General features: G+C 38.7%; 1 protein-coding gene across 7 annotated transcripts in view; it reads left to right on the top strand.

Moving 5' to 3' along the window:
- Window positions 1-27,307, top strand: part of CEP350 (centrosomal protein 350) — a 76,220-nt gene that overhangs the window by 30,968 nt on the left and 17,945 nt on the right. For 3 of the 7 annotated variants that reach the window (XM_040609893.1, XM_040609892.1, XM_040609894.1), the window contains 20 exons: window positions 371-524; window positions 1,700-1,863; window positions 2,826-3,015; window positions 4,453-4,673; window positions 4,794-4,957; window positions 5,611-5,769; window positions 5,969-6,100; window positions 8,285-8,421; window positions 8,771-8,890; window positions 10,588-10,754; window positions 11,287-11,483; window positions 12,019-12,203; window positions 13,087-13,174; window positions 13,556-13,702; window positions 14,496-14,653; window positions 17,782-17,904; window positions 21,596-21,795; window positions 23,379-23,590; window positions 24,771-24,915; window positions 27,032-27,192. In XM_040609893.1, the coding sequence (XP_040465827.1) occupies window positions 371-524; window positions 1,700-1,863; window positions 2,826-3,015; window positions 4,453-4,673; window positions 4,794-4,957; window positions 5,611-5,769; window positions 5,969-6,100; window positions 8,285-8,421; window positions 8,771-8,890; window positions 10,588-10,754; window positions 11,287-11,483; window positions 12,019-12,203; window positions 13,087-13,174; window positions 13,556-13,702; window positions 14,496-14,653; window positions 17,782-17,904; window positions 21,596-21,795; window positions 23,379-23,590; window positions 24,771-24,915; window positions 27,032-27,192 (3,224 nt within the window). The remainder of the gene's footprint in view (window positions 1-370; window positions 525-1,699; window positions 1,864-2,825; window positions 3,016-4,452; window positions 4,674-4,793; window positions 4,958-5,610; window positions 5,770-5,968; window positions 6,101-8,284; window positions 8,422-8,770; window positions 8,891-10,587; window positions 10,755-11,286; window positions 11,484-12,018; window positions 12,204-13,086; window positions 13,175-13,555; window positions 13,703-14,495; window positions 14,654-17,781; window positions 17,905-21,595; window positions 21,796-23,378; window positions 23,591-24,770; window positions 24,916-27,031; window positions 27,193-27,307) is intronic. The other 4 variants (XM_040609895.1, XM_040609896.1, XM_040609897.1 and 1 more) reach the window with 3 other exon arrangements.

Below are 27,307 nucleotides of genomic sequence, written 5' to 3' on the forward strand. Positions count from 1 at the left end.
GATTTTTATCTTGTGCTTTTTCTTGATTCTTTTTTCCTTTATTTCCCTTAAAGATGATTGCATTTAAATTTTCTGCAGATGGCTCTACTCACAAGCACTGCGCTCTTCAAGAACGTTTTAGCTGGAGTGTGTTAATGGAGTATTCAATAATTTACAAGAAGAGGAAGGCTGCATGTTGTGTTGCTAAAACTGCCATGGGATGGCTGTACTGTTGTTCTCCTGATGTTTGTGTGTTTGAAAGGAAGTCTGTGTAACTCATGGTTGGGAGCATTTTAATTCCTGCAGCCTTATTACCTGCTTGATGCACATTTGCATTTGTCTTTTTTTTTTTTTTTTTTTTTTTTTTTTGTCTTCTTCATCCACACTTCAGTGTTCGATGAAAGGTTGAATGGAGGGGCTGCCCTTCTGCGCCCTTTACTGCCTGCCATGAGCCCTCCAGAGAGTGTGGTTTCTTACGAAGATGATTTTGCCTCATCGCAGGGAAGCGGCACTTTAACAGAAAAAAAGATGGCACGTGACTTCAGGTAACTGTATGTTAGGCTTCTTGTAAAAAATCAAAATGCAGAATTTAACAGAACATAGTTAATACAAAATTTCACAATATGCTAGGTATCTTTTATGCTATGCTGTATTGTAATACTAGCCAAAGTGATGAGGTATTTCCTTGGGACCTTGCAGTTAATATAATAACCAGCATGACTGAAGTATTCCTGTTCTCTCTCTAATTTTTGTTGTTCTTCAGTCTGGCCAGGTAACTTTAGGTGAGGTTCTTACCCTTTGTAGTCGGGTGAAAATGAGTTCTCCAACTTGTGTGGCTGCTATAATGCTCAGCTGGTCAGTCATTGTAATTTAGAAAAGGGAAAAGATACTTGAAAGTGTTAAAAAACCTTCGGTACTTCAGAATTTTATAAAAAGCCTATGATTGCTTTCAGTAAGGGTTCAGTAATGCTTAGTAATAGATACATAAATTGTCTGTAAGAACTTCTAAAACCTTTTGTTCAGACAAAAATTTGAAGACTGGAAATCCTAGACTCTTCATATGACTACTGAACTCATGTGGCTTCCTGAATTTTCTAACACCTCTTTTTTGGTAATGAGATATACTTAACGTCTTTTGGGCATCCTGGGGGAGGTCACAAGTACTGTGTTTGTACTGGTGATACTTCACCTCAGAAGAAAGGAAGGTAAAAGGCACTTTGCACACTGAAACCATGTTGGCTGCAAGAAATGGTTTCTTTCAGATTAAACTTCTTGATAGGTCTTCTGTTGGTATTTAGTATATGATGCATTACCCTCTTTTTTGCAAATTCTTTGTAATCCTTTATGGAAAATCACTCATGTATGTGTCAATTGATGATATCTACGTGCCCAGAGATGATGTATAATTCAGTCATACTTGGAGTCCTTCTTATGTTGTTCAAGCCTGTAGCTAAATTGCTCGTAAGAGTTAGTGTTGGGGAGGATGGTTGTTACCCATCTTTTACTGTTTCATGTTACTGGAAGCATGTTTCATTATGGTCAATATCATGCCAAACTTCCTCGTGTTTTAGCTATCACAGTTTTTAATCTCAAAATCGATGCTTTTCAAGATGGGCTAATTAGTTTTATCTGTCTGTCTCTAAACTGTGGTGGATTTCTTGTGCACAATGTAATGTGGGAGTTGGAAGTCCTTCATCACTGTCCATGTGCTCCTTTTTAGTGTTGCTGGCAGCAGCAGTTCAAGCATGCAGGAGGAAGTTCTGAGCAGGAAGTCTCCCCACGAACCTCGATCTGTAGAACTTGCTTCTCAGCATTCATCTGGACCACGGTCTGCAGCCTCTTCTCGCTCATCTGCTTCCTCTAAAAAGAGAGGGAAAAAGGAACGTAAGTGCTGTACTTGACTGTAGGGTTTTGGGTTTGCGGCAGGTTTTTTGTTGAAGGAGGTTTTAGGGTTTTCTTGTCATGAAAATTGCAGTCCTACTTATCTGGAAACTGTTATCTAATAGTGATAGTATGATTTATTTATTCCTCCAGTAATTCCTTCCTAAATTCTTTTTGACTCTGATTATTCTCTGACCTTAAAATAATCTAAAATTAAATAAGCAAGAGGTTGTTAACAGCATTGAAAAGTTTTCTTTTCCTAAACCAGCCTTCTAACAAATTAGTTAGTTTTAATATCATGTGAGAACTATCCTCAGATTCTGTACTGAGGAAATTCCAGTAGGCTGCTGAGAAATCAGAGTTTGGGCCACATTTATGAAAGCAACAACAAGTTTGCCTGTATGCTTCATCTTTGGATCAAAGGCAGTTTTTATAAGCGCACAAATTAATAAATACGCTTATTCCTATGGTAACTTGTATATTACAAAACCATGGAGAAACTTGAGATTTGGTATACTCTCACTAGATCAGCAGTGGATAACAAGAAAAAGTTAGGTTTAAAGCCAATAAAAGGATGAGAAAAATAGGATTGGCAATTCCAAATAATCTCTTTTCCTCTTTTTTCAAAACTCTCTAGCTTACCCAAAGAAAGCTAGGCTTTATTCTGGTTATCAGTATCGAGAAGTCAAATGTGTATTTTCTTTAGATTAGCAGATAGTGTGCTGAAATGAAAGCTGAATGACAGTTTTGTTGGCACTGGACACAATATGCAGAAGAGAACTTAATCTCCTGTAGGAAGCTGCCAAATTTATGTTTCTTGCTTGTTGGATTTGTAGACTTCTCACTCAAAGGCATCTTTAATTGAGGAAAAAAATTCTCAATTATTTGTTTTGGGGCTCTTGATGGTCAGGTAGTCATAAATAGAATACCAAATGTAAACTTTAGGCAATGTTGTTATTTCTTAGGGTTGGACTCTTTCAATGGAAGTTCTCACCACTTTTCTGCGGAAGAAGATAAAAGGCTTTCTGAATTAGACTGGGGAACCCAACAGGCAAAAAAATCCTTATCAAATAGCAGAATTTCTAGTAAAGATCATGAGCAGAACCCAGATACAGACAGCACACTGGAAAACTTGTCTGGACACTCCCTGATGAGGTAACATGAACATTATAAGACTGTATGCAAATATAAGCTTGGTAGCCTTATGGCATGTTATCAAAAATGGCACTGCATTTGGATGTGCAAAGGGAGAGTAACAGAAATGATCAAATGTTAGTAAGATGGCAATGCAGAAAATGTTTTTTTTAATGACATTCAAATTTTTTTCTCTTTTTTCCTTCATTTTTAAGTGAAATTAAAATTTTCGTATTTTAAACACAAAAGCCTAAAGTAGGTGGCTGTAGTAAGAGAAAATACAAAACAATGATTCCTTCCCAAATGACTCCTCTGTTTTTGTAAGGATAACTGGCTGATAGAGGTGTCTTGTCAGGTTCAGTACCTTAAGCATTGAAATACAGTTTTCATTTTCCACTTCTCAAATGGTATGTAAGAAGGGAGGAGGGAGGAATAGCTGGTCAACCTATTAAGTTATCTTGCCCTTTTCAGTGGGATCCACAGACATTTTTGGCTACACTTGTGTTCAGCTAATATTCATAAGCCTATGCAGCTCTGTGAGTTGATGCTTTTTGAGAGGTGAACTAATCCTCAGAAAAGAGTGTAGACTTATGTGGGTGACTTTCACTGATAATCCAGTATTGGATTTGAAAGGTCCTGTGACCTCCCAAGATGTGCCAAGTAAAGCAAAACATCTTCCTAAGGGATTTAAGAAGCCGCTGTTAATCTTCTTTGGCTTAATAAAATTGGAATATTAGATTTAAGAAGTGTCTGCATTATTTTCTGTGTGTTTAAAAGAAGAGATGTCTTAAATTTTCTCTTGAGCAGTGTTGCTGTAGTATTTTACTAACTGTTGAAGTGAAGTTTTGGCCTTCAAGCATTTCATTGCATTTTAAGTGAAAGCGATCGAGACTCAGGGCAATGGCTTATCTCATTCAGATGCATCCACATGCTGATAGTAACCTGTTTACTGTTTAAAAATACTGTTCATTGTATTCTGGTATCAAGTTATTGCCCTAATATCCTGTGAGTAGAAGCTCTTCACTCAGCCTCTCAAAACAGATGTGTGAATGCACATGCAGATGAGCGCATCCTGACTTTCTCATGCCAGGTTCCTAACAGGAGGCATTGAAACTGTTTGTCTGGCCCTGAAGAACGTGTAGATACGATGTTAATATTTTTTCTGTGTGTGTATGTGTGTGTCCCTACGCTAACTAGGTTTAATACTTGGGGGGGGGGGGGGGGGGGGGAAATAGGGTGCTCTAGAAACTTAACCCGAAACTGGGATATAGGTACAAAACCCATCTCATGAGCCCATTTCCTAAAGGTAGACTGGGCCTGTACAAACAATAGAAGACTGTATCTTTTGCATGGATCTGTTTGGTGTGTATTAGTGGAAGAACTAGGTTATTGCTTTATTGTCTTATCAAATGGCTGGACTTAGGGGAATATTGACTCCTTCTCTTGTTTTGCTGCCAGTTTCTCAGATAAGGGAAGATCCCAGAAGACACCGACTTCTTCCCCATCTCCTGGTTCCCAAAAAATGTTGCAGTTTGATTCTATAGGCAATACAGCTGAAAGGGTCAAGTCACCTGCTGGCTTTTCTGGAAGTACAGCGTCAGGGCTGAAGCCTAATGTAGCCTTCCCCGACCTGAGTCTGGGGACTAGCAGGTCTGCAGCAGGAGCAGCCTCAGCGAGTGGTGAGTTGTTTTGGTAAAACCATACCACTCCCAGAGCAGGGGAGGGGCGGGTTTCCCCCTTTATTTTTGATGTGGGGCAGTAAAGTCTGTGGAAGTTGACTGTTAAGTTTTATCCTGCAGGATGTATGCGCTTCTCCCCTGCTGGTCTTCAGCATCGTTTGTCAGCAGAATTGAACTACCTCAGTGCTATTGAGGAGTCTGTACGACAGCTTACTGATGCAGAACGAGTACGAGGCATATCACTTGCCCAGCAGGAGAGTGTTTCTTTGGCTCAAATTCTGAAGGTAATGGAAAAATACTTCCTTGTCTTAACCTTCCTTTAACCTTCCTTTTTTTATTTTGCAAGAAAATCAATCAAATTAGGGCAAGTTACGCTTTCCTTAGCAATGCAGAGAAATCGTGATGGGTGCGACGGGGCATCTTTGATGTCCAATTTGTAGGATTAATGCCTATTATCTTTCTTATTTTAAGTTGACACCAAGAAACTGGTGACTTTAGATTGTGTCACTAATGTACCATTAGTGGGAATTGCTGCTTTGATTGTGTACTTCAGTAAAATGAAAATTTTATTTTGGGTCCCAGTGCCATGCAGTGTAGTTGTTCAGGCAGGATCATTTGTCTTACTCCATTAAAAGGATATTTTTGGTTGAAATTTCTTTACGTTGACAAGATTGCTTGTTCTAGTTTGTTGAGTTAATTGGTCTTTAAGTCCTCTTTCTTTCTACGCTGTGGTGGAAGAGTATGAGGAATATGCATTATTTACCGTCTACGTAAGAAGGGAGTGTCAGTTGGTAGGCTGAAAGTTTTACTTTAGCAGAAGAGGCACCACCAGTAGAGTAGGTCTAGATCTTTCAGAGGTGGATGCAGCAAGTGGCTAAGGCAAAAAAGGTCTTTTCGTGTAACCTGCATGATTAAAAGTTGTTTTTCTGATCCGTAGGCACAGCAGCAGCGCCATGAACGGGACTTAGCTCTTTTGAAAATCAAGGCTGAACAAGAAGCTCTAGAAAGTCAGAGACAACTGGACGAGGCAAGGCAGAAGGCAGCTCAGGTAATGCTGCCCTTCAAAAAATGTGGAGTGTATAACAGGCAAAATGCTGTAAGTAAATTCATGCCTACAAGTATTCTTAATCTGAAGCTGTAAACATCATGAAAGTGCTGAAGGGGTTTAATATAGCTGAAAACAGCTCTTAGGGGCCAATTTCAAACTTTTCTTCATGTAGGTTTTGAGACATAAATCTGTAGTTATTATAACTAGAGAACTCTGAGGAGCTGAACTGGCTGTGTTTTCTGCATAGGTCCATGCAGAGTCACTGCAGCAACTGGTCCAGTCACGGCAGGAGGCTGTACAAGAGACCCCCTGCAAGGCTGCAACCAAGCAGGCAGGAACTGTACTTGGCACTGCAGATGCTCCTCACCAGATTCGTGAGGTAAGGTCCTGAGTGAAAGAAAGAAGCTGTTATAGTTTCAGTATTATTTTGGATACTTTTATGCCTCTATGTTATTGTCTGTTCAGTGTCAGTGCAACTTTAACGTGACAAATGATAGGACTTTAAAGGAGCTTTTCTGACATCATTACTTAGAAGTCCGTCAGCAGCCTTAAATCCATGTTCACTGTTCTTATGATCTTCCAGTTAATGAACTGTTAAGAAGCTTGTTCTTCCAGGGTAGATTGATGGAAGTGAACACATCAGCTTGAATTTGTAAGAGTTGCGCTCCACTGGGGGTTGATCCTGTATCTATTTCATATGCAAATCAAATTGGAAAAGCAGGGAAATAACAATTTTGCTTACTTCTGAAGGTAGGGGACCAAAAAATAAAAACAAAATAAGGAAGGGGGAGATCTTCAGCAGAGCTCTTAACTTGATACAGAGTTTCAAGGCTTTTTGAGTGTCTGTTCTTGTGGTATACAGAATATTTATTAGTTGTCAGTTTTATACATTGGTTTATCAGTTTGCATATTTGTTGTTCCCTGTACGTAGCAGCTGCTTCACTTATAGGTAAGAAACACAGTTTTAAAAAAAAACAACTAATTCAAACCCACAGAAGAAATGCTTTTGCTTCTTCCTAGTTTAGCAGTCATTAGGATTAGGGTTAGGGATGGAGTGGAGGAGGCTGATGAGTGGGAATGTAACTGTTCACAGTTTACACACATGATGGTGCTTAGCAAGGCTGGTTTTATGATGGGTAATGGGACTGTAGAATAATACTGATGTACTTGTTCTGGGCTTTGAAACTTGAAGTTTAAATAATTTTTGAATGGACAAGAATGGGTTAGGTTAAAGAAGCAGAAAAGCTCGGCCATCTCAGATACATGTAGTAGTTGTTGGTAGTAGGTAGTGAGGTCTTGGATAAAGGCAAATATTTGTAGTTTATAGAGCTGAAGTAGGTAGAAACCAATTAAGAAACAAAGTAGAAGAAACGGAGATAGCTTTTATTTGGTATAGAGTTTTAATTGCTTGGCTTGCTTTATGTTTGAAGTCCAAGAGTAAGTGGAGCAGTTGATGAGGACCTGGTCAGTGGTGATGGGCTAGCAGAGTAGCTTTTCCATCCATGTTCAGAAATGACTTCTGATATTCAGTTGAAAAAACATTTATTTGAACTGGAATGCAGCAATGGAAATGCCAGTTACCAACGTGCTGGGAATATTTTTGGATGTACTCTATAATTGTTTATGTGTAAAGGAATGGAGTTTTATCTTCTGCAAAAGAGATAATGTAGCATGCTACTATACAAGTTTGTTTGCTTAGAGTTGACTGTCGTAGTAATGAAGGAGAAAACAGTGGGTGATATATACAGACAATCCAATTTAAAAAAATACTACTTGTTTCTATAAAATTTGTATATGTTAATTGAAGAGTTAACAAAGAAACTCACTATGTGTATTGGAAGTTATTGAAATATAGGTTATTCCTACCTTTAATACCAACCAGAGTTCCCTGCTCTGCAAGACACAAACCCTTGAACAAGAAGAAAAATACTAAATTCTAAAGCTTCTGAAAACCAGTGTTATCTGCTGTGGTTTCTGAAGTTTTTGGCAGTCACTGTGTACTTGACTAGAAACATACATTAAAAAGGATAATTTATGGCTATCCATTTATTTTAATGCTGCCAGTTTTAGACCTGACAGTTTGCATGGTATTGGAACTTAAACTTGTTGCTTCCTTTGGAGTGGAAAGAATACTTCTTGCTCTTTGGGCAAGATACACTTCAAATGAAGAAGAAAACATTGTTTCTGCCATTTGTGTGTTTTGGGTTTATTTTAAATTAATTCTAATGGTAAGTCAGGAATGTTTTATTATGTAGGAGTCATTCTACTGATCAGAGTTTGGTTAAGTTGATTACAATGATATAAGTAGTATCTTGCATGTTTCTTGTCAATAACTGCCCTCTTCATAAGTTAAAGAATATGTATTTAAAGAGCAATAAGCACCTCCTACAACCAAAATTGACATGTATGTTATTACAAATAATCTTAAAACCATGTCTTACACATTCAATAAATGCCTGTAAATTTGTTCAGTAAATTGCCTGTGAGAGTGAATATTCTCTCTTTCAAAAACATTTTGATGCTGATAAGCTCATTGTATTTCTTTGATTTTTATTGTGCTCAGATGACAGAGCTAGCACGAACCCAGATCTCAGATCCTGTGAGTGCTCCAGCTGCTCCAGTCACCACCTTGTTTGACCACCAGCGACAGCATCATTCAGAGTTCATGAAACAACTGAGAGCTCGTACTGATACGAACAGGTTTTGCCTAATGTTTCACATCTTGGGAAGGGGGAAGTAAAAATTGTTAGGTTTTGCTTCACCTATTCTTGAAGAAAATTTTAAGATGTTCTGAGTGAGAATTTAAGAAGAGTTTAGATTCCGTCTTTATGGCCTTAATAGTGTATGCCAGAGGTGACATTAACTGATTCTGTGAAGCTCTATGTAGAAGAGCAGAAAAAGATGTTCTAAATGTTTTGTGGAATAATGTAACTAGTCTAAGCTGTGATCTTTTCAGGAATTTATAGTAAACTGATGAAAGCTTGTGAAAACTCTATTATTCTTTGGTTTAAGACAATGCAGATTTGCCCAAAATGCTTTTCTTTCTCAGGAAATGTGAGTCTGGTGCCATATCACAAGGTAAAGAGGAGACGGGTGACTCAAAACAGACATACTCGCCAATGTTTGATAGTTATTCAGAATCCTCAAGGTCAAAGGTTCATGATCAGAGGTAAGAAGAGTTTAGATTACACAGGGGTTTTTTGCTATAAATAAGACTAAAGTACAAAGGACTATCAAAATTCCTTCCAATATTTTTTTTTTAAAGAGGGAAAGTCAATATTAAACCCTTCCAACAAGTAAAGCTGCCTTATATTCCAGAGCTTGAAGGTTTACATGCCTACCAGAATATGCTTTGTCTTTTTAATTAGAAGTCCTACCACACTGTGGTCAGCAGTGTAATGGTATATTGCGTGTTAGTATCTTCAGTTTTGTATTTGTTCCAGTTGGACACTTTTCTCTTTCGTAACTTAGGAATAGTTGAGTTCCACATGTACTTTCTCATTCAGCTGAATTAGCAAGAGTCTAGCAAGCCAGTGAAGGGAAACGGTTTTTCTGTATATCTGGAATACAGTGTCCAGTTTTGAGCTCCTTGGTAAAGAGCAGACATTGACATGCTGGCACAAGTCTGGTGGGGAAACCACCAAGATGGTTAGGAGGCTGGAGTCTGTGATGTAAAAGAGAGGCTGAAGGAACTGAGCTAACTTAACCTAGAAAAGAGAAGGCTTGAGGGTGCATTGATCTAGTTGCAGTATCTTAAAGGTGGGTTGTTAGGTAAAACAAGGCTAGACTCTTCTTGGAGGTGCACAGTGAGATGACAAAAGGCAATGGTGACGGACTGCAGAAAGGGGAAAATCATTGGGGAAAAAAAAAGTGCTCCCTGTGAGAGTGGTCAAACACCAATGGGGGTGTAGGGAGGTTATGGGATCCTCTGTCCTTGCAGGTGTTCAGAACTTGGGATGTGGCCTTGGCTTTGATTGGATGTAATACCCTCAGAAATTGTTGAGCTGAGACTATTCTGATTTCTGTGCTGTGGCCTACTTACATACTTATATTGTGTCACCTTTGTAACCTAAAAGTCACTTTAAGTCTCTGTTTATCTGAGTCTTTTTCCCTGTCCTAAATACGTGCATTTTGTGCCCTTCGCATTTTTTTCGGTGTCTTTTTGAAATGGGCTAGAATGAAAACGCGGTGCAGGCACCTGTAGAGCTGCCTACTCTAACGTGCATTACTTTCTGTTCTGTTCTTTGTGTATCTGGCCATTTTGTTAGGGGTTTGTTTTTTCTTCACTGCTGCTTTGCACTGGCTTGAGATTTTACATGAAAGGCCTGGAGTATTGCTTGTCTGAGGTTTAGATTTGACTCATTTCTGCTGTTGCTTTCCAGTATCTTGCCTGTGTTTGATACTGGATTTTAGCTTTTTGTTTCCTTTTCGCTTACGTGATCTAGTTAGGTCCTGTGAAGTTTCTCACAGCCCTTCTCTGATCTTGACCAGCTGGAATGATTTTATCCTCTGTAGTTCTTCTGATTTAAAACAATATCACTGTCTCGCTCATACTTTAAAAAAATGTAAGGAGAGATGTTTGCAATGTTTTATCGTCAGTACTCGTTGCCAGGTAGAGGGTGTGCCTACCTACAAACCACTTGCATCCTGAGGTAGAATAAAAATAACAAGTTCCATTGTCAATCAGCAGCTTGATGAGGCTTGGAATTTTGAAGTAGCTAAGCTGCGCTTTGAAAACAAATACAAACCCTCTGCATGCCAATTATTGCTGGGATGTTAATCATGGTATTCACAGTAGTTATGTAATATAAATATTTTGAAACGTGCAAAGTAATGTTTAAAAAACCTTATCTCTTGATAACACAGTAGTACCAGCAGCCGCCAAGAGAGTCCTTCAGTTCCTTCTTCGAAGGAGAATGAGAAAAAACTTTCCCGTCGTGAAAAGATAACTAGCAGTATTGAAGAGCAGGCTCATACTGGTGTGGATGATTCCTTGCCAAGTGATAGTATTTTATCACTGCCAGATGAAAAAGGTTAGCTGTATTGTTTGTGTGTGATGAATGTGAAGGTATTGAGAGAGGGAGGGAGATGCTGTTTCAGAATTAGTTTGTGAAATAAATGAGGGAATATGGGTGGAGAAAGTAGAGCCCCAGGGGAATTGGTAGCCTCTTAAGAGGTAACAGAGGACGGCACAGTGAGATGGGAACCTTTGAAATCCTACACATCTGAGTGATGGAGTCTGTGGGTTATTCTACTTTCTGCTGTGCTAGTTATAGCCAGATGTTCGCTTGCTGAATACACAGGCTGAATGCCAGCTGTTTCAGCACAGTCCCAGAAATGTGTTTACACCTGTGTACAGAAGTCTGTTAGGCCTTTTGAAGCTAGATAACAGTGTTTCATGATGTCTTCGAACTCATGATCACTCTTTTCTAAAAACACCGATTTTTCTGCATTAGTTATCTTCCTGTCTTTCTTGCCCCCGTAACCTCACTGAGATGAGAGAGTTAAAACTGCATTCATGATACATACCTGAGCATAAAACCACTTCTCTGATTTCTCCCTTAGATTCTGCTTCTGTTGCAACAGAGTATTCCCTGAAATTTGATGAGTCCATGACAGAGGATGAGATTGAGGAAAAGTCGTTTCGGTCTTTGCTGCCCTCTGAGAGTCATCGCAGAAATAACTTGGAGAAGAAACGGGGTAATCGTGATGATTCTGATGAGGAAGTCTCCCCAGAGAAAACAGCTCTGTCATCTATCAAGGTGGGTTAAGCAACCATAGTTAAGGTAAATTAACTGAACTGAAATAGTTAAGCTGCTGAGCTTCAAGTGAGCCATTTGTAGTTGTCTTTACAAACTTTAGGACTCTTTTCTCCTTGTGGTTCTCTGAGCATCTCAAAGCTTAGAGTTGTGTGAATCATGCTGTATGTCACTGTTCTACACATGTGATGACTTGACTTACGGAACAGTCCATCCAGGCCTCTACCTGTTCACTTGCGGCTTTGGAGGAGTGACTTTTTGAGGCAGGTTATAAAAGCCCAGTGGATTAAGTCTTCCTACTATGCTTACACGCAGCTAGGAAGTACAAGAGGATGCTCTCTGGCCCAAGAAGGGACATCCCAAAACTGTCATGCAGCCCAGGGCAGAAAAAGCTGGTCTGCACAAAGCTCAGGTGTAAGAGGGGAAGCTGGTTTTCCTTTGGTTTTGTGTGTGTGTGTGTACATGCACACTTCGTAATTGAAAAAAGCCTTGGAATTTCTGTATTATCAAAACATGCCAAATTTGTCTTGCCTTCTAGGACCTAAGCATGCCATTCTCAGGGGGGCAAGATAGTTTCTCTAAATTTACTATGGAGATGGTAAGACAGTATATGAAAGAGGAGGAAATGAGAGCAGCTCATCAGTCCTCACTGCTTCGGCTCCGGGAGAAGGCTCTGAAAGAGAAGACCAAGGCTGAATTAGCTTGGCTGGAACACCAGAAGAAGTAAGGCAGCTCTGATGCTGACTGACCCTTTTCTTACACTTTTACTTGAATTTTTTTTGTAAGATTTTGCTTCCAGCTTACCTCTCCCTTATAAAGTATCAATAGTTGAACTAATCTGACGTCAGTAATCTATACAAACGTTATTGTCACTTGGAAAGAACAGAACCCAGTTTGTAAGTGATGTTTACATTGAATGTGGTCTGATAAAAGAGAATTTCCTTGAAACAGCAGAAGGTCAGATATTTGTCAGTCAGAGAAGGTAGTCCCAGCCATTAATCTGCAAGTCTTAACTCAAGAAGCTGTGACACCGTCAAAGAGACCTCCATTAGCTTGTTGTCTGTCTGAGGTTGTTTTGGTTGACTCAGGCCAAATTTTGTGAATCTGGATGTGTGTTGTACTTCATGATTTGTTTCCAGCCTAACATATACTTTGTCCTGAAATGCTACTTGAAGTACCGAGTGATACTACTGAACAGTGGTGGCCAGATTTAACCAATAATACTTTTCCATGGTCACTCTCTGCATTGTTCACCAGAGGTTTTCTTCTAATTTCTTGTCATTGTGGCTTTGACAAAGGATTGTGAGGTAATGACTACCCAAGTGACCTTCCTTGGGACAGGACTTGCTCAAATGGTGAGCATGCTGCCTCTCCAGAGTTTCTACCCATTTATGTGACATCTCATTTCACCTGGCCTTTTAACTGTGCATGTCTAACTACACAGTACAAAATATTCCGCTATAGAATATGCTAACAATTAAATACAGGCATATACTCTTCTGCAAGTTAGGAAGAGTCAACTTTTTTTTTTTTTACTTTAAAGAGTAAAAGGCTCGTGGTTGTGCACTTTTTCCTTATTTAATCCTTTCCTCCAAACTATTTGCAGGCATTTGCGAGACAAGGGAGAGGATGATAAGATGCCTCCTATTCGAAAGAGGCAGCGTGGTCTGCTGCTCAGATTACAGCAGGAAAAGGTAACTGATGCCCTCTAGGAAAATCCTGTTGAAACCCCTGTATAGCCATTAAACATTTCAGACACTGTAAAAGCTAAGAATTGAGAGCTCCATACCAGGCTTTTGGATAGGAAGCTAGCAGTATTTCTTACCAGTAAGTTTTATTCACATTTCTGTAGTACTTAACACTTTGTTTTAAAGGGTCCTTCTGTATCAATAATCTCATTGGTTGAGACTTTAAAGTATTCATAGATCTGTTCTTTGCTGCTGAAGTCCAGGCTAGTTACTTCATCATGTAATTGCAGTAATTTTAAACCCATAGCGGACACTGTGGCAGCTTTAGAGTGTGTTCTTGAAAGCTGTCTGTCACAATTCTTATGCTTAATCTTTCATACCTAAAAGGCAGAAATTAAGCGTCTTCAAGAGGCTAACAAGGCTGCTCGGAAAGAGAGACAGCTGATCCTTAAACAGCAGGCAGAAATAGAACGGATCCGTCAGACTACAATGAAACTGCAGGAAAAACTAAAGTCTGCAGGAGAAAACAAGCTGGTAAGTGTTCAGTACAGAAGCTGGAGTCCTACCTCTCTGATCGTGCAGCTGGTGTTTGACTTCAGTGTTTAGAGGAATGGAAAGCTAAGAGATTAGAGCTATCACTTGGAAGTTTTGTCTGCCTCAAACGATCTCATCCTCTTTATCTCAGCAATTTTGTGTTTAATTTCTTTAAAGTATTGTTTAAGGAAATGTATTTGGAGTAGTTATGAAATGTTTTGCTTTAACTGGGCAGTAGATGGTGTTTGTTAATTCTCAAGCTTAACTAATGACTTCGAGAACATCAGTGTTTTGATGCTTAGATCTCTTAGGCTCTGATTTTGTTTGATTATTTATCAGACCCCAAAGAACTAAATGTTAGCACTAAACCCAAAATTGCTGTTTTGTGTGTATGTTAGTGTCACTACACTAAGTTCTCCATTACGAGATGGCAAGATGGGATTTTGTAACTGTCTGCCTCCTTACAAAATTTTGAGGAGACGCAAGTTGAACAGTAGTAGTAGTATAGAAAGGATTGGTTTCCTGTTTAGGTAACTAAATTCTGCTGGAATTTTTTGTTCTAGATACAGTTAAGGGAGAACTTAAATTACAGGGGGAAAGGGTGTACTAAAATACTTCTATGTCAAATTAAAAGGAAGTGGGAAAATGAAGTTAAATCTGCAGGTGGGCAAACTTACCTGAAGTAGTATTTGATGTAATCTGGGGAGAAGGTGAACTAACACAATTTTTAAGATGATTGTAAAATAACTATTCTTACTTTTAGTGTTGCTTTTTTTTTTTTTAACAATTGCAGGAACTTCACAGCGAGGATGACACCAAGCAGAGCAATGGTTCCAGCCCGCTTCCAACTGATGCAGAAACACGGAGCCCTTCCCCAATCTCCATCTCCAGCAGTGAGACTAGTAGCATTATGCAGAAACTTAAAAAAATGCGCAGCAGAATGGATGAAAAGTAACTTTTTTTTTTCTTATGCAAAAGTTAACTGTTTTTAATAGAACGACTTTGGCCAGTATCTGCACTAAAAATGACCATCAGAAAAATTAGAGGTGTTGATGATCACATGCATTTTGATCTGAGTTGCCTGAAAAATAGTTGATTGGAAGCATTAATAGAACAATATTAATCTTTGAATATAATACTTTAAAGGCTATGATTCTTGCATGAATACTGAGATTCGAACGTTGTTAGCTGGCAAACTGTGTAGTCAGGGGTTTACTGTAGAAGATTGGAGGAAATAATTAAGTATATGTGCAGTTTCAGTGTTTGAAAACTAAGACTGGATGTCTTGATTTGACCTGTTAAATTGTTTTGAATCAAAAATTGTTTCTGCATTTTTTCAGAGTAGGAATTACTTTGTCTGCACTAAACATCCCAAGTGCCTTATGAGGATGTGCTCATTAGTTTGAAGCCTTAAATTCTTATTTGAGACTAATCCATTAAAAATCTGGCCTCTGCCAGTTTCCACAAGAAATAGTCTTCACTTAAACAATTTTTTTGAACTTATAACCAAAGTAGGTGACTATGTTGGTCCTTATGGGCGTTCTTTGTAATGTTTTTTTTTTCTTGAGACTCCTAACGCAGCTGGATAAAACATCAAAAAGCAAGCACTTCCACTTGTAAAGGCAAGCTGTCTGTGACTCCTTAGCACCCTATTTGGTTGAAATCATTAGAGAAACACATTTCCAACACTTGCATGTATTTGTATATGATGCATATAAAAACCAGTAGTAGTAAGGGAGGATTTGGTGTAAATAGGAAAAAACCAAAAACATGTTTTAGTTACATGGTCCTCATGTTCTAGCCTGAATTGATTGCTGTTTTATTCAAACTCTTCTGGTAAGGTCCGGTAAACTGAACAGCCAAAATCACAAATTATTTCAAGTTTCTGAAGTGTCATATTTCCAAAATGAAATTCTTAGTCACATGAAAACCACCACATTGTTATGGCAGCGAACTTTTTCTCAAAGTATGTTTTGAGGTTGGGAAATGGCTTAAGGTGAGGGCTTCAAAGGGATGTACTCTGTAGGCCATGTTGACTTCTTGCAACAAAATTTTTCTTCTGATCCTATTTTTTTTGTTTAAAAGAGGGTCTTTGTCTTATATTTTCCACCCAAGCTTCAACATAGAAAATTTCAAGTGGTGATACAAAACCAAGCTACAGCTTATGATTTTTGAAATATAGTAATACTATAAGGGATGACAGATACACTTTTATATTCAAGACTTCCTGTGCCACTTTTTTCCAGGTAGTGGTTTGGTCAGTATTGTTTTTGAAATCTTATTTTTTCAAAGTACCTTCATTTCTGAGCAACACTTAGGATTGCAGAAAGATTTACATATTAATAAATAAATGTTCTTAGTATTACAAGGGATAGTAGTAGATACAAAGTATGTTCTACTCTTAAAGGTATTTTAATTGTCCGTTTAAAATACTGCTCACTTTTCAAAAGGTGGATATCAGGAGTTGAGCTGAAACAATTGCTTTTAGGCAGAACGAGTGGGAATTGTGTGTGATGTAACATATGTGGCCATGTATTTTTATTTTCACAGTTTTGTCTTGGATTGCTGCATATGTTCAAAGGAAGTACCATTTTCTGTAAACATAAATGATTTTCTAGAACTCGATCTTCTAATTGTATAGCTTTTGCACACCTTTTGCAGGTATTGTGATAGCGATAGCAGTACTTATTGATTGAAAACCAGTGCCAACTTTGTATCTTTTTTTTTTTTAATGTCCTTTTTGTAAAACCCGTAAGAATAATATTAACATAATAGTGAGACATTTTGGTTTGGATGTAATGATGGGAAGCTGCCATTTGAAGGGAATCAGGCTGTGAGATATGGCAAAAGGAGAGAAGCTGAATAACAAGTGAAGTACAAAGGAATTAGAGGAAGGAATAGGGAAAGCCTGCTATGCTGGATTTGCTGTACTCCATAGCAAGGCAGAAATCCTTTGGCTTCCTTACTTATGAGGCAGCTTTAATATTTCTCTTCTGCTGAAAGGGGAATGGAAGAATAGTTCTGTTTTAATTTAATTGATGAGTCTGTGTAGACTGCATGGAACAGGAGCATGCTCTGTCAAAGAGAATTAACCACTTTCCCCTTGATTTTGTTGTATATGCAACTTTAATGATAATCCATGCAACAGAAGAACTGATGAAATGCTCATTTTCTTTTGCTTTTCTTTAATATGCTGCTTAGCTTGCATTGTAGTTGATAGAGCTATATGGAGCATGGTGTTTTTCTGTAACTGTGATAATTCATTAGGAATTAGCTTAAAATAGTATTTTTTCAGGAAATACCATTTTAAGCACAGCTGTAAGTTTATGTAGATTTTTTGAAAATGATAGGCATTATCTTTCTGCAGTTAGTACTAAAAATGAAAGAGGCAATATGTGAGTGTTCTGAGACCAAATCTGCACTTGGTTGCAAAAAACTAAATAGCAGCTAGGAGTTGAATTACGGGTGTATATACACAGACTTTTCTTGGAATTGCTCATGTTTTAAAAATACAATACAAAAAAATAATTAATACAAAAAAATATATCTCACTTTTTTCTTCTTTTTTTTTTTTTTTTTTTTTTTTTGTCCCTTTCACTGGTGCTTACCTTTGGAGAAGTATTTTTATTGAGGTTTCACCAGGTGAATGAAAATGTGTTTAAAGTTTCAGGCTAGCAATGTTGTTCATATCGCAAAACCAGCATGCTGTCTAATGCTAATAATATACTCTTATCAGCAGTTAGAATAGCAGGAGTTGCAAAAAGATCATGTTGAGATATTTTAACCAGTGCATGTGGAATTCTGCATCCAAGTAATAAAACTCCTTCCAAAATTTAAAGAAAAATACAACATTGTGAAAGTGGCTTGCCTTAATTAACAGAAAATGAAGTGTTGTAAGTGTGTGTATTCTATTACCTTACGCATAACAGTGTATAGTTTTTCTGCTTCAGATGTTGGGTAATAACTATACAATGTTAAATGCAATTAATTTAAAAGTTCTTTGCTAGATGCTATCCTTTTCTCGTTCTTTCTGCCTTTTTTGCTATCTTAGTTTTAAACTCTTCCTCCTTATTTTGTAGACACTGCTCTCCTGTTCACTACTTCTTCTCTGTCTTTACGTCTCACCACTGGGCCTCTCTCAGTGTCTGTTTTCCCAACCTCCACCCCAAATTCCAGCTGTATATCTACAACCAATTGGTCAGGTAACTGTATCTTTCTCAAGTGATAGACTCTTTGATAGAGCATGCTCTGTTCAGTCCCAGAAAGTCAAGAAGTTCTTCCCCAGTGAACATTTTTGACCCTTTCCTCACTGTTCCCAAATCTTTGTTAATGACATAGACAGTGGGATTGGGTGCCCCCTCAGCAGGTTTGCAGGCAACCCCAAGCTGGGTGGTGCAGTTGGCTCACTAGAGGGAAGGGGTGCCCTCCAGAGAGTCCTTGGCAAGCTTGAGGCATGGACCAGTGTGAACCTTATGAAGGTCAGTCAACAAGGCCAAGTGCAAGGTCCTGCAACTCGATCCGGGCAATCTCCAGTGTCAGTATAGACCGAGGGATGAGTGGATTGAGAGCAGCTCTGCCGAGAAGGACTTAGGGATGCTGGTGGACAAAAAATGGGATGTGAGCTGGGAATGTGCACTTGCAGTCATATCCTGGGCAGGAAGTGCAGCCAGCAGGTAGAGGGAGGTGATATTCCCCCTCTACTCTGCTCTCGTGAGACCCCATCTGGAGTACTGCGTTCAGCTCTGGGGTCCCCAGTATAAGAAAGGCATGGGCCTGTTGGAGTGGGTCCAGAGGAGGCCATGAAAATTGTCAGAGGGATGGAACTCCTCATCTATGAAGACAGGCTGAGAGAATTGGGGGTGTTCAGTCTGGGGAACAGAAGGTTCTGGGGAAATCTTATTGTGGCTTTTCAGTATATAAAGTGAGCTTGCAGGAGAAATAGAGACCTCTTACCAGCGCCTGCAGCAACAGGAGAAGGGATAGCAATTTTAGACTGAGAGAGGGTAGATCTAGGTTAAATATAAGGAAGAAACTTTATGATGAGAGCAGTGAGACAGTGAACCATGTTTCCCAGAGAAGTTGTGGATGCCCCGTCCCTGGAAGTGTTCAAGGTCAGACTGGACAGGGCTTTGAACAACCCGATCTAGTAAAAGATGTCCCACTTGGTAGTAGTGGGGATGGACTAGATGATCTTTAAGGTCCCTTCTAACCCAAGGCATTCTGTGATTCTCATCTCTTATTCCCACTGTGTTCTGAGTGGCAGGTGGACAGTTTGCTTTGCTCCCACTGTCTGGTCACTACCTCAGAATAGCTGTTGAAACAGTCTAGTTTGCGTTTTAAGTCTGTATACCTTGGATATACATGTAAAAGTACATGTTAGAACAACAGGTTAATGCTTCCAGGTTAATATTTGGAATGCATGTATAAAATGTGTGATGTTAGCACCAGAGAAATAGACTTTGAAATTGTGCTGGTGTAGTCTGAGTGCTGCTGCTTCCTCTTTACTCCCCCAGATATAAAGCTTCATAGATGCCAGATGTAGTTTTGCACTTCTTTTTTCTGTAAAGGTGCTCCTACTTTTGAGGATGAATGCGTACCCTTGGCGTTGCAACTGGAACCCTCTAGACTGTAGTAAATATTAGGGCAGTGCATATACTACCTTGTGGCTCCGACCTTTCAAACCCCAGGGTTACAAAAGGGTCTGCATCTTTATCCTTGCTGTTTCAATCCTCCTCTTCCTATAGGCTGAATATTGGAACCCACTTTCTCTCCCATCACTTCTGTTGACTTACCTTTCTTACTAAGTAGTATTTGTGTGGTGATTCGTTTAATGGTCATTTAGTTAATTCTCCTCTTTGTGGTCTTCCGGGTTAATTCATATGACATCTGCTTTTGAGGAGTCCTGCTCTTTTGAATCTGTTTATTTCAGTCTTTCTCTTGCGTTTTACTTCAACTGGACTTGCCTCCCTCAAGATCCAGTAAACTGTGAAGATCCAGACATTCTGATGAAATCAAACTGTAGGTGAAGGAAGAAGAAAAAGTTGCCTTCTGCACTGAAATCATTGTGATAATGACCTCCATAATGACTTCCAAACCCATGATCTGCCAGACTAATTGGAATTGATGTGTATCTGAAAGTAAGAGTTGATAAATCTGGTAGTGCTGGTGAAGGACACAACATAAGCATGACTGTCCCTGTCATGTTTGTAATGCAGTTAGTGTTTGTAGTCTGGTTTCTTAATGTTATTAATCTGTTGGTTTTGCCTAAGAATAGACAGTGTTTGGTGTTTGTCTATAGAAAGTGATAAAGTAATGCACAAAGTAACAGAATCTGTCAGCTTGAAGGTGGCAGGTGTCCCAGAGACTCTTGACGTGCTTCTACTTTTCACTTGGTCTTTTTTTGACCATAGGAAAGAAGATTGTAGGCATGTTTTACTGGCTTCTGAAACCTTGATCTTCACATCATAACTTGTACACCTTATCTGAATCTTAGAGAAGGACTTATCTGAATCTTAATCTTTCTGATCAAGTGCCAGCTCACTTTTCCAGGGAACATAATGAAAACTAAGTGAGCAAACAAGAAATGTCCCTTAGCAGGCAAGACTTGCAGAGCAGCCAGTTGGTTATTCCAGCCTCTGTAAATAAAAGGTTTTTTTTAAACACGAGAGATTAAAAGGCACAAATGAAATTATTATCTGCTTTGCAGCTTAAAAATCTTGATGCTAAGTGTTTAGGATGACTTGAAAATTACAGATTGTAAGGGCATTTGCAAAGCAGAAAACATCACAAGTCTTAGAAGACTGCCTTTTTAGGCACCACACCTTCTGTAGCCACGACAATGTTTGCCACTCTAGCTGGCAAACCATTTATTTTCTACAGAGTGTTCTATCGTATCTTAAAAATGGCAGCACAGGAGATGAATGGATTGATATACACTCTTCTCTAGACTTGGCATGTTAGAGGTAGTATGTGCAATTGATGTTGAACTTGCTTATTTTTTTCTGCTATTTGCATTTACTGTCCTAAAGGTTAAATGCTATGATCTTGGTTACTTCCATGTTTATAAATGAGATACAGTTGTTCAGGAGCTGGCAAACAGAACAAATATATGCACGTAAACTTACACCTACCAAGTTCTATAAGAATTTCCTCATGTCTGTGGTTTCATGGATAACCTAAGAAATCTTTGTCAGAAAGAAAATACCTGCTAATTTTCAGCATGAGCTTTACTTTTTATTTATTCTTAAACTAGTAGCCAGGCATGTTAGTAGCTGGGAAAAAACAGTCCTGCATCCTTATTCTCTTGATGCTTTCAGCTCACAATTAGCATTCCCAGTTATCCATAGAGATGATGCTTAAAGGAACAAGGATAAAAGCTCCAGTAAATCAGGAGAACTATTAATACTGAATCACCACCTCTTATAATTATGTATTTGGAAAGAACTGTGGGGCAACTGGGCAACTTAAATTTTTCTGTTACTGGGATTAGCAAAAAGAAAGGTTCATTTTTCAAACAGTCACTGCTTTCTTGAGGGTTCCAGTTTAATACCACAGGTACTTTTGATGTCCTGAAATTGGGAATTTATCCCTGTGCATTTCAGTGAATAGTTAGTAACGCTTTTAATGATTTTGAAGATCTTTAAAACGTAAGCAGTATGTTTACATTATGTTGTAGACTTTACTTTCTGCAAAGACAAAAACTCTTGTCTACTTGCATGGATTTTTTTTCAGCAGCACATCAGAAGTCTAGGAGATAGTAGTTAGTATGGATATTGTCCTAGAAAACAATTTGAATAGCTATAATTCTGCGAGTTGTGGCAATAGAGCATTTGAGTATCAGGACCTTTGAGTGTGGTTGGCTGTTTTCCCATTGTCTTCTGCTCTGCCTGTCAGGTTCCTAACTAAGCGAGAACAGAAGCTGATGCAGCGTCGACAACATGCTGAAGAATTGTTGGAGTGGAAACGCCGCCTGGATGCAGAGGAAGCAGAAATACGGCGGATAGAAAAGCAGGCTCTAGCTGCCTGGGACAAAGAGCTGCTCAAAACCAAAATCGCCAAGAAAGAGCTGGGGGATCAAAGAACTGAGCCCAAAGGTAATAGGAAGCGGGGGGAAGTGATGCAAATGACAAGAGTAAAGTATAATTTGACACAACGATTGCTTAGGTTTGCACTTTCTTCCTTTTTTGATGTTTTGGTGGTGGTTCTTCTCTGGACACTTAGAATTTTGATTTCTGCACTCTTTACTGCCTCCTGTTGCCTTGTTCTTTTATTTTACACCTTAGTTAAATATGTATTCCTCCTTTGCTGTATATCTTCTCAAGTAAGCAGTGCAGCATAGGCCCATCAAATGTTTCTGCATACAATTGAAACTATTCCTGTCTTTCCAAACAAAAATATTGCGTGATATTTTGCTGATCATTTTTTGAACTTTATTAAAACCATTTTCCCCTGTAGTGCTCGAAGTGTCTATCCTCTTAGCCTTATGTTGGTGAGGATGGCTCTTACCAGCAGCCGCTTTCCCCTTGTCTGTGTTTTAAAAAAATTGAAAGCATTTTTTTCTTTCCTCTGTTGTTAATGCAACATAACTGTTTGAAATGTGCAACTGAGCTAAAATGTGCTAGAATGTGATTAGTGTAAATGATGCTGTTGTGAGGGAAAATAAGTTCCCAGATGTTGGGAGCTACATCTTCACTGTTTGGTCTTAAGTGGACCATACTTTCAGCATGAAGCACAGAGAACTGGATTGTGGTGGGAGAAAATAATGAAACTTCAGGAATTGTTCTAGAAACAATCAATTTTCCTTTTTTCCCCACTTTGCTGAAAGCAGGCAGCATGTCCTTTGAATGTGCAAAGGGAATTCAGAATTACGCCCTATTACACTTGTTACAGAAAACAGTCACATGGATTTTAGGCATTGTAAGACATTTTAGAGGTGATGTCTGTATGAGTCAGTGAGTTCCAATGAACAAAAATTCAGCATGAATGCTGAGTTCTCATCAACGGATGAGAAAATAACACTTGCTTTCTGTTATTTGTATCTACCAGTAAGCATTGGAGCACAGCCCTGCTTCAGAATTTCCTCTCCCCAGCCCTTGCTCAAATATTGCATAGTTCTCCATGGCTGCCTCAGTAATGCTGTGACTCCTGCGGAATTCAGTAAACAGGAGTATTGAAAACCCAACTTATTATTTTACTTGTTGCTATTTGAGAGAGTCATGATGAAATCATAACATTAAAATGTTTTCTGTAACTACTGTAAAGGAAGCAATCAATTCTAAATTCAAGATCTGGCTTGCAGATTATATGCTCCTCCATGACTTCTTAAGACTAATAGTGACTCTTGCTGGTGTATGGTCAACTGGAAGGACAGGTTTCCCTAACAATCTTTTTGGAGTGTGTTGTCTGGAAAATACTAGAATATCTCAAAAAACTCTTTATTTTAGACATTCAGTGATCACTAAGAATGTTTGGCAGTCTTAAATCGTAGTTCTCTGGTAAACGTGCTTGTTCTTGCTAAATATTCCACCCTCCGTGTCTAGGTGAGTGAAGTAACTCTTGCCAATTCGACATGTGCTGGTAGCAGTTGCTGCTTTCTATGCAGGCAGCAGTATCTCTGAAGGCGTGTAAGTCAGTGCAAGTTCTTACACACTTTGGTTTTTCTCTCATTGAATCTAAGAAACAGCTAGCGAAGAAGAGTCTCCAGTGCCTTCTTGCTCTCATCTGAACAGTGAAAGCTCTATCCCAGAAGATCTTGGCAGTCTAGCTGCTGAGTCTGTCCCATCAGAGACTATGTGCCACAGACAGCCAGAAAGCCCAGATCAAAGTACAAATAATGAGGAAATGGTTTATTCTGAAGAGTTCAAGTCCTCTGCCTCACCTGGCAAACTTGTGAGTGAGCTTTTTGTGCTGTATATATTCTTACGCTTGTAAAATTCCAGTTGTCAGAGATTATTAGCTGTGTTTGCAGTGCCATTTTACATTACTGTGAATGAACATTGTGATCAGACATGTTCTTTGAAGTCTTAAGGAAAAACTGCTTCAGCATAGGGTTTAGATATTTTTAAACTTGTGGGTAGTCTTGCAAAATGTTTTGTGTATGTCACGTAGGTATGCAGTATTAAGTGGTGGAACACTGACCCAGTTTACCAGTGTGAATTACCTGTAGGCTAGCTTGTTACCATTGTATAAATTCTTTGAGGCCGTGGAAACTATGCTCTGTTTTTCCGCTTTGCTTTATTTGGAAGTAATGTATCCCAGGGCATATAGGAAGAGGCAGAGCTGCAACCTCATGCACAATCCTTTGGGTTTCAGATTATGTCGGCTTGCTAGCTAATGCTGCCTTATTATTGTATTCCAACTGTTATTTCTACTTGGTTGTTAATTTTGACAAGTTTCTCATCCTGGTAAACTTTGCCCAGTGAGACAGAAAATGCACTGTCTGTGGGGTTAAAGAGCTGCTCATCTAGACTTATTACAAGTATTTTCTTGGAAAATTTTCTGAGAAGATAGTGAGGTAAAAGATCTAATATGTTCCAGAGGTTGTGTTCAAGGTGTGTGGTATAATGTTGAAGCAGTAAGCAGCATTTTGGAAGAATATTTGCTCTTATATTTTTTTGCCTGGCCTCAGAGAAATAGTGCTCTGTTGTTTTAGTGATTTAGGTTGTCATCTTGCATCCCGTGCATGAAATGGTCCTTTTGCTTTCACCAGTACGTTGTACTAGGAGTTCCTATTGCGGTAGTTGTTACCAAATAAGATTACATGAACTGTATCGGAACACCTGTGAGTCAGAAGCATGTCGGTTCACTCAGGTGGTAATAAGCAATCTAAGCAGGTTTACTGAAGTCTAGGTTCTAAGAAAGGAGTCAGCTATTGCTGCTCTTGGTATTTTTGTTTCATATAGCAAACTAAGGTTAAATTATTCTTAAGATAGTTGGATAGGTACCACTGGTTATGAGATGTTCTCTAGTCATGCTGTTCTTTCCTTGTAACTAGCTTCTGATGACAGTGATCTACTTTCAGACAGAGCTTTACAAGCAGTTACTTACTTGTCCTTTTCTTTTCTCATAGTCTCCTCCCAAAAGCAGCGTTTCTGTATCAAAGCAAGATTCCAGCAAAAGCAGCCATAGAACTGGAGGACAGCTACGTTCACCTGTGAAGTCTCAACAGATATCTCACAACTGGTCTGATGAATCTTTATCTATGACACAGTCAGGTAAGTGTAATACCCGCTTGGGTTTAAGTTGCTTTTTCAAAGCTTTTGCTTTTAACAAGTAAACTTGAAATGCAGGCATAGATGTGGGGAGGCAGACAGAAATTCCTGGAAATTGCCAAGGTTTGGGATTTTGTGGGAGTATTTTCCCATGATGTAATTTAATCACTTCAGCTTAAGAAGGTCTTAATGTGTAAGAAGGTCTATATATTATCTCTTCTTTTAGAAATCTTTGATTTCAAATGCTGAAGAAAAGGTATACGAGGTGGGAAGCTGATCAGGATGGTGCTGGTTTCACAATAAATCATTCCATTATAAAGAGATGAATCTTCCAAGCTGCTGAGTAGTTATGTTGTCATTGCTATGTCAGTCCAATTAATGCGTAGACAAGATCGTCAAAGATGAAAGCATGTGCAGATCTTTCCCTTATGAGTTGATCAAGAAAAGCTATAATTACATAATGGTCACTTACTATTTGGGAGGAGTTTGTAATTACAGTGGCATCATAAAGTACTCTGATTAGCAAGTGAGATTCCATTCTTTTTGTTCTCCTTGTTTGGGTTTTTGTGTTCGGTGTTTTGTTGGGGTTTTTTTAAGTTCTGTAAATGGTTAACAACAGTTGTTAATGGAAAAAGAATACGGTAGTTTGATTGTATTTACTGGCTGTTGTTGATGATTAAATCCTTCATTATGGTGGTTTGTTGTCTTGAGAAATTAGATTGATTAGCAAAATGTCCAGCTGTTCCTGCTGGCTGACCAAGTGAGACTGGTGACTTTCTAGCGTGTTCGGTCCAGCAATTGGCGTTTGTAAGCATCCAAGCCTTTTGGTCCAGAAAACATTATAGGTAATACTGAGCATTAGAAAAGCAAACCAGTGAAAATCCTTCTCTTAGGAGCTCTGCAGCGCTGCTATAGAAGAGGAAGGGAGACATCAGCTGCAGGGAGGAGCGCCAGTAAGACTATGTCAGATAAATATTTTTAAGAGGTTTTGGTACTTAATTGTGGTGGCACCGATGTGGAACAAGGATCTTGTTTCACACTATGTTGATATACATTTAAAACAAGGAACAAGTAGACATAATCAGGTGGGCGGAAAAGAACAAGTAATGAGATGCTGAGTCAGCTTCTCTATAAACTCTAAGAGATTGTTACAGCAGAAATAATGAAAGTAGTAGAGTTACGGTAGAATGGGGTTGTCATGCTGGGAACGGATCTGAGTATCGGGGGATAATGTATCAAGGGAAAAGAGGTAAAACATCATCATTAGTACTGGATGACCAGGTTGCATGAAGTTCTGAGGATGGAGAGGAATGGAGAAGATCTTATAGATGTTAATAAGGATAACGATTAAGAAAAAAATTGTTGGGGTGGAAGGTAGCTACAGTCAGTAATGGCATCATAGGAGGATCTGTAAAATTGAAGTTGGAGCAAAGATATGTCAAGAAGTTTTGTATAAGCTATTACTGAGTAGTCCCCCACATGTCTAAGCTCAACTCTACTTCCATTCACCCTAAATAAGTTGTCATCCTGAGGCCTGACAACAGTGAAAAATCTCTGTGTTGTTCAAATTGACTTTTTTCCAACTGTTGACCAGTCAGCTCTCCATTTCATAGATTTATTTAGGTGGCAGAAAATCTAAATGGGCCAGAAACCTATATTTGTTTTGGAGCCCACTCTTCTAAGTGATATTCTCATCAGTGAAGCATACCCTGTAGCTCAAAACCATATATTGCGATTGTAAACAAATATTTCAGATCTATTTGTGTTATGCATCTTTAAGTTGTCATATTCTTAAATATGTCAGAAAAAAATTTCTGCAGCAGCTGACTTGATAAGCAGTTAATGAGGTAGTAGCATAAACATAGGCAGTTGATATCAACAAGTTTGGTAACAAGTTTCTTCTAGGTAACAAGCCTTTCTCTTCTAAATTAAATAGGATGCAGCACTTTTTCATATCCCACTTTAAGAACCTGTCTATGTTAAAATGAACACGTTGACATTAAAATCATTGATATTTTGCTGGACCATATTTTGTATTTACTAAACAACTATTTATTGTTTTGCATGGAGCTGTTTTGTAAGGTGCAAGTTTACAAAGACTAAAACTAAACTTTTTCAGAAACCACATCTGATCAAAGTGACATTGAAGGACGAATCAGGGCCCTGAAAGATGAACTACGGAAAAGGAAGTCTGTGGTTTACCAGCTGAAAAAGGAACAGAAAAAGAGACAAAAGGAGAGACTGAAGGCCCAGGAAGCCAGTTTGATCAAACAACTGGAGGTTAGAAACAGTAGGAAGAAGGGCAAAGTAAAAGACTGTTAGCCTTGGATAGATCATTATAGTATGGATGGTATTGGCAGAATATTGTATCAACAGCTGTGACAGACACATTACT

The sequence above is a fragment of the Falco naumanni genome, chromosome 11 (assembly GCF_017639655.2).
Source record: "Falco naumanni isolate bFalNau1 chromosome 11, bFalNau1.pat, whole genome shotgun sequence".
Lineage (NCBI taxonomy): Eukaryota > Metazoa > Chordata > Aves > Falconiformes > Falconidae > Falco > Falco naumanni.